The sequence below is a fragment of the Austrofundulus limnaeus genome, unplaced genomic scaffold, assembly GCF_001266775.1.
Source record: "Austrofundulus limnaeus strain Quisiro unplaced genomic scaffold, Austrofundulus_limnaeus-1.0 Scaffold149, whole genome shotgun sequence".
In the NCBI taxonomy this organism is placed as follows: Eukaryota; Metazoa; Chordata; class Actinopteri; order Cyprinodontiformes; family Rivulidae; genus Austrofundulus; species Austrofundulus limnaeus.
Genome location: NW_013952551.1, coordinates 3,012 through 9,363, shown reverse-complemented (window position 1 = coordinate 9,363; position 6,352 = coordinate 3,012). Strand labels below are relative to the sequence as shown.

General features: G+C 37.2%; 1 protein-coding gene across 1 annotated transcript in view; it reads right to left on the bottom strand.

Annotated features, from left to right (window-relative positions):
* Positions 1–5,876, bottom strand: part of LOC106523249 (protein kinase C alpha type) — a gene marked incomplete at its 5' end in the record, with an annotated part of 18,267 nt that extends 12,391 nt beyond the window's left edge. Inside the window, 1 exon segment of the mRNA XM_014016624.1 lies at positions 5,736–5,876. Coding sequence (XP_013872078.1) covers positions 5,736–5,876 — 141 coding nt within the window.
* Between the last annotated feature and the right edge of the window lie 476 nt (positions 5,877–6,352).

The following is a 6,352-nucleotide window of genomic DNA, read 5'->3' as shown; positions in this document are numbered from 1 at the left end:
CTGGTTGTCAATTGTTTTATGTTCGGGTGGGTTGTTGTGTTTTCTCTGAGTCCCTAGGTTGAAAATACCGAACAATTTCAAATCAAATCCATCATGTACGCAGAATGCATCGCTTCAGTTTTCCAATAAACAGTTTTAAAATTAATTTATTGATGCTTCTTCAATGAAAAATCTACAACAAACAAAAGAAAAAGACAAAGAAGCAGCCGAACTAGCAATCCTCAACAACTTTTTAATTTTTACACCAGGAGCTAAAGGTCTGTTTCATGAACTCACATCCCCAGCAATCAGCGGTTGTAAGCTGTAAAAGAGTTCATACACTGCTAGTTGTCAGTGTTGTGCATATATTGTACATAAATTATTGCCAGCTAGTAAGTGTCAAATTTAACTTGCACTTTAAATTTAGTTTCCGCTAATTTTTCCATGGCATAAGCGGTTTTGAAATTGCGGACTTAAATATTTTTATAAGCACTTTAGAAATTGCGGAGCTAACTTTTAGATTAGCGCTGCCCACCACTGACTAATCTATTCCTAAGCTGAACCAAAACTTCATTCACACCATACCGCTAAACCTAACTCGTAGAGCTGCAAACAAAGTGATGACTGGGACAAGATCCTCACTTACATCAAAGACCTCACTTTGATAGTAACTATGTCGCAAATGTGGCTGGAGTATTGCTGCCGGGCAATACTTCAGCCACTATGTGCAGAAAGCATATGTGGGATAAAACTTCAGACAGACTGTGGACACACAGACCTCTAAACCTAACTAGTAGAGCTGCAAACAAAGTGATGACTGGGACAAGATCCTCACTTTACATCAAAGACCTCACTTTGAAAGTAACTACTGTATGTCGCAAATGGTCCTCACTCTGTAGCAGAAACAAGTACACACATTCACACACTACAAGATGGAAAGTAAATGTGGCTGCACATGTTGGTGTGTTTGGCTCCTGAATGTTAGATTAGATTAGAGAGAGCTTTATTGTCATCGTACAGAGCACAATGAAATTACAGTTCAGAACAGTTCTCCTCCCTCTACACAGCGTACGCCCTAATCAACCAGCATCCTTCGGCTGCTGTGCGTTTTTGTCCACTTGTCGTCTTCAATCCATCAGTAAACATTCATCATGTGGAGCAATGCACTTTTAAGTTTGACCTTCTACGACAATTTCCTGCCCACAAATGTCCCTTTTTATAACCCAGAGCAGTTAATCCTTGTGACATCTGACTGCTGCCGGGCAATACTCCAGCCACTATGTGCAGAAAGCATATGTGGGATAAAGCTTCGGACAGACTGTGGACACACAGAGAGCTCTGCAATAATGAAAAGGGACAAAGCAAAATGTTGGTAGAGGCATAAAATTGTCTGTATGGTAAAGCAAATATCTCCCATTTGGCACTGAGAAATTAATTTAAGATTTATTGGGAGAATCCCGTTATTTCATACATCATGACACAGTGTCCTACGTGAGTTTTTGACCTATTTTCTCTCATCTGTAATCTCTCTCCCTCTCCTCAGTGCATGCATACAGATGCGCAGGACTCTGCACTCAAGTATATTAAAGAGTACTCTGCTACTTAGGAAGATAAATGAGTGCATGCCTCCATTAGGGTGATGCTGAGACACACACACACACACACACACACACACACACACACACACACACACACACACACACACACGCACCGTCTTCGTGTATGTGTGTTTTCTGCGTCCCCGATGCCTGAAGCTATTTGTACACAAACCTGTTCCTCTTTTCTCTGAAACATTTTGCTTTCTTCGCTGAACGATTTCCTTGTGTTAACAGCTCACACAGGAGGATTGGTCATTTGAGTTTGTATGCTTTGTAAAATCATGAGAGAAAAATGCAAGTTTCGGCCATCTTTACTTTTCTGATCCCGATGAAGTTGTTTTGCAGTAACACTCATCAATATTTAATAACCTTATTTTATAATTTATTAATGGGAAAAAATAACGAATAGCTGAAACCGTTTACTATTGCTGGAGAAAAAATGACTTTAGGCCCCAGAGTTTGAAATAAAAAAACTAGGCTTTCAAGTTTTGAGACAATACTAAAAACTTGGCGTCTTTGGGCAATAATCACAAGCAATATTTCAGTTTATTCAAAGCTAATGGAGTAATGATGCTTTATTTTTTTCACATTTAAAGGCACAGTGTGTAGGATTTTGTCAGTTCTTTTAGCCGAAATTGAGATAATCACTAATGACAATAATAAAAAACATGTCTAATCATTGCAGACAAAGACCTTGTTTTGTTATTTTTACCTTATAAAAAGCTGGGGGGGAGGACCAGGGAGGATGATTCAACCACTCAACCACTAGATGTCGCTGAAAACAACAAATCCTACACACTGTGACTTTAAATCATTCCATTTGTGTCTATTTAAAGTGGAACTGCAAACCCCACTTCTCTAATCTGCCTGCTCCACAGGCAAACTTTTACAGCCTGGACCTGATCGCCACTGCACCTGTAAATAAAATCACTTAACTTTGAACTCTGCCCGCTGTGAATCTGTTCACTCCTGGTTCTGCTCTTCGTAGACCTCCTGTGTTTAGTTTTGAGGCTGTCTTTTTTAAATCCAAAAAATACAACCCAACCAGAACATAAAGAAATTGGCGCGTCACTGGAAAAGACTAAATTCAACATTTCTGCACAGCTAGAAACTCCAGGTACAAAACAAAAAACATATTTAACAGTAACTAAAGTAAATTTAGCACGATATCAGATATTCGGACCCCTGTTCTTGGTGCCATTTCAGGCTCTGGGAGCGACGATGGTTTATTTTTGTTAAATTAAAGATTTGGGTCTGAGTGAGGGAGAAAAAGGTCTCTGGAACCTGGTAAATGGTCAGATTAAAGAGTTGCCTTTAATATACAGGATGGGTTGAGTCCCACTGATGGCAACCTATTTATGTCTAGTGAGAAAGGTTAGTTTCAAATCTTCTTTGTCCAACACACACACACACACACACACACACACACACACACGCACGCACGCACGCACGCACGCACGCACGCACGCACACAGATTTTTGCCTCCAACAGTTTTTAAAACTAAGATTTAATATTTGCCAATTTCCTCCGATTTTTTTCAGAATTTATTTTCTGAGCACAAGCTACTGTATAACTGTGACAGAAAAAGTAATGTTGATTTAACATGCAGCCTGCAAAAAGACATTCAGATAGACTCGATCCAGCTGCAGCTGCGTTTGTCTCAGGCTGCTAAGAGTCACAACTCGTTCACCTTGCTCACAGTTTTTATGAGTGTGTTTGTGTTCTCGTACCCTCTGCAATATGCATATCCATTCCCCGGACTCTGCTCCAAGACTTTTCTCTAATGACTAAGTTCTCCCACTCAGCATTGGTCTGCCTCATTCCTTTCAATCACAATGATTCAGCAGATTCAGATTTGACCTACTTTGCTGTCCTGCTTCCCTTTGGGCCACAAGGAAGATCAGACATTCAGGTATGAAATAAAGTGGACATCAAGTGTTTTATTCTTTAAAAAAAAAGCCAGTTTTCAACACTTTCGGCTCATATTTTGTTACCCACAGGAGAGTCCTGCAAAGTGACACCCCTAACCACTATAATTACTAATTTACACTAACACAGTCTGCCTTGGCCTGGCCCAACAGATAGAAATGATCTGAACGTCTCAGTTGGGCACAGCTGGTGGATTGATGGCTGTTCTGTCACAGCAGGATGAAGTGAGGTTGAGCAGCAAAAAAAAAAACAGGAAAAGCAAAGAGGAGCAGTTGGCTGACAGAAACAAGATGAATCAGGCGAACGGTGAGAAGGCGATGTGTAATGACAGCTGTTTGCTGATGACGCACTTTGGAACAACATTATTACGTAGCATAATAAAAAAGGCATAATTCTGGTGGAGGTGACCACGGTTACAATAAAAAAATCTGTTTATTATTTTTGCTCTCTTTCATCTCCCTCATCTTTTGAGCTTAACTGCACCTGGAATCATGCAAGAGGCAACTTCAGCGAGACAGTTCTGTCACCGTATGACTCTAAATATAAGCAAGGTAAGCACATTAAAAACCTATAATATTGTGAAGACTGAAAGTTGTAGATATTCATGATTTAAAAAAACTTTAAAACAGACTCGCCTAGAGAGCATGTTGAGGTGCTTTTTTTGGCAGGGGGATATGGAGACTCATCTTTACTATAAAGTGGGGCAAATTAATCTTTGTTACTTATATTTTTGGAGCTGTCAGTCACTTCTAATAAATTTCCTACAAGCTACTGCAGTCATATTACGTCAGCTCATTCTATATAAACCAGTTATTTTTATAACATCTTTGGAAATATATTTAACAACAGCTCACAGTAGCAATGAGACCTTAATGCTGGTATTTTATCAATATTTAAATACATGGTGAGGAAATTTATACTGCAGCCGTATCTGGTGTGAGCTATTTATAACACTGTTGTTTGAAAAATGCTTTATGTAACTAAATCAATATCTATGAGACAAAACTGAGGAAAAACAAATCCAGGAAGCAGATTGTATTGCTACAAAAACTTTTTTTCTGATTTGTTTCCTACTAGAAAAATAAGTAACAGTTCACATTTTTGTCATTTTTAGTTAATTTTAATGTTTTAATTTAAATAATACACTATATAATTTTTTATTTATTACAATAAGTATTGAAAAATGGAAAAAAAACCACAACCAAAACAGTCCTTAATAATGCTGGGACAATACCAAAGGGACATTATATGTCTTGCATTTTGGGGACAGAGAAGTGACTTCTTACATATTTATGCACTCTCGCATTATATGAGCTTTTGTTAAAGTTTATATTTCCATGACAATGAGTTACAAAAAAATGTTTGACAAAATGTGGTGGAATGATTAAAATACTGTATATGGAGGAATAAACATTTTCACTAAAAACAATCATCTATGACCACTTTGCAACTGTGTTTGTGATTTAGGCACAAAATAGTTTGTATAGGATAATTATTTTAAAGAATAGACCGCTGTGTTTTAATATAGTACAACATTTTTAGAATTTAAATCATTTAAAATGAGTGAGGAATTAAAAAAACAAAAAACAAAACAAAACAAAAAAATTAATGAGTAATAAGGAAAAATAAAAAAGGTGTTATATTTACCTTTCACCTCAATGTACTTATACTTATCAGGTATAATAAATAGCAATGTGTCTTATGGATATCTGACATAAATAAACCCCATAGTTGTGTTTTCCATCAATTGTCAGGTAAATCCCAAGCAAATATTCAAAAATCCTGAAAAGAAAGCAATCCGACCTCAATAACATCACAAGTTTATTATTTTCTATGTAAATACTGGAAGTTGTCAGCATAATACTACTAAATCCTCACCAATACATCAATACAGTAACACGTTTGAATTTAAAAGACCTTCTGCAGACCTAAAATGACTAAATATTTCTTTCTCGAGTTTAGAAGATGCATAATCACATTTTATGTTCATGTAAATGTTTTTATCCATATTTGAAAGCCCCCCTTGCCAGATTGTGTAGTAAAAATGGGTTTAATGACATTTTAATTGCAACTGATGAAATGAGTTGAGAAAAAATCCCTGTCCCACTTTGCTCTCTAAAAGTTTAATGATCTGAATGTCTCAATGAAACTACTCTAATGAAGACTAACTTTCTCTTGTAAATCTCTCTAAATACACCAGCATTTGTTGCCTGAAGGTGCAGACTAACCTCTTTGGGTTTGAAGGGTGGCTGAATCTCTCGGTTTCGAAGGCGTTCCCAGTCGATCCGTCTGAAGAAGGCATGTTCTCTGATGTCCCTCTCTCCTTCAGGGCCACAGCCCAGACGCTTGGAAGGGTGTTTGGTCATCAACTGCATCATGGCAAAAACAGAAAGGATTCAATAAAATATAAGAAAGTTTTAGCTCAAACAACCAGTGTCCCAACTGTTCAGGGATTCAGTGTCAAATTAGAAAACATTTAAGTGTTTAAAAAGCTCAAAATCTTTAACTTCCTCTATGTTTGATGTTTTGGTGATGACTCTAAGCTACTACCACACCAGATTTCAGCTCAACTTTTAAAGTCTGTTGAAGACGATGGTCCAGTGATTAATGTCCTGATGCATCTCAGTAATCCAGGTAAAAAATCAAAAAGAAAAACATTGTATAGGTCCTCTGGACGGGTTCTTCTCTAATGAAACGTTTCGTCTCTTCTCCAAGAGACTTATTCAGTCTGAGAGTTTCAGGCAAAATTTGACGAGTTGTATTAATTATTACCCATAAAGGGTAATTTGATATAAAAGATTACATAGAAATAAAATTCATAAAGCATATACAACATTCAGAACAC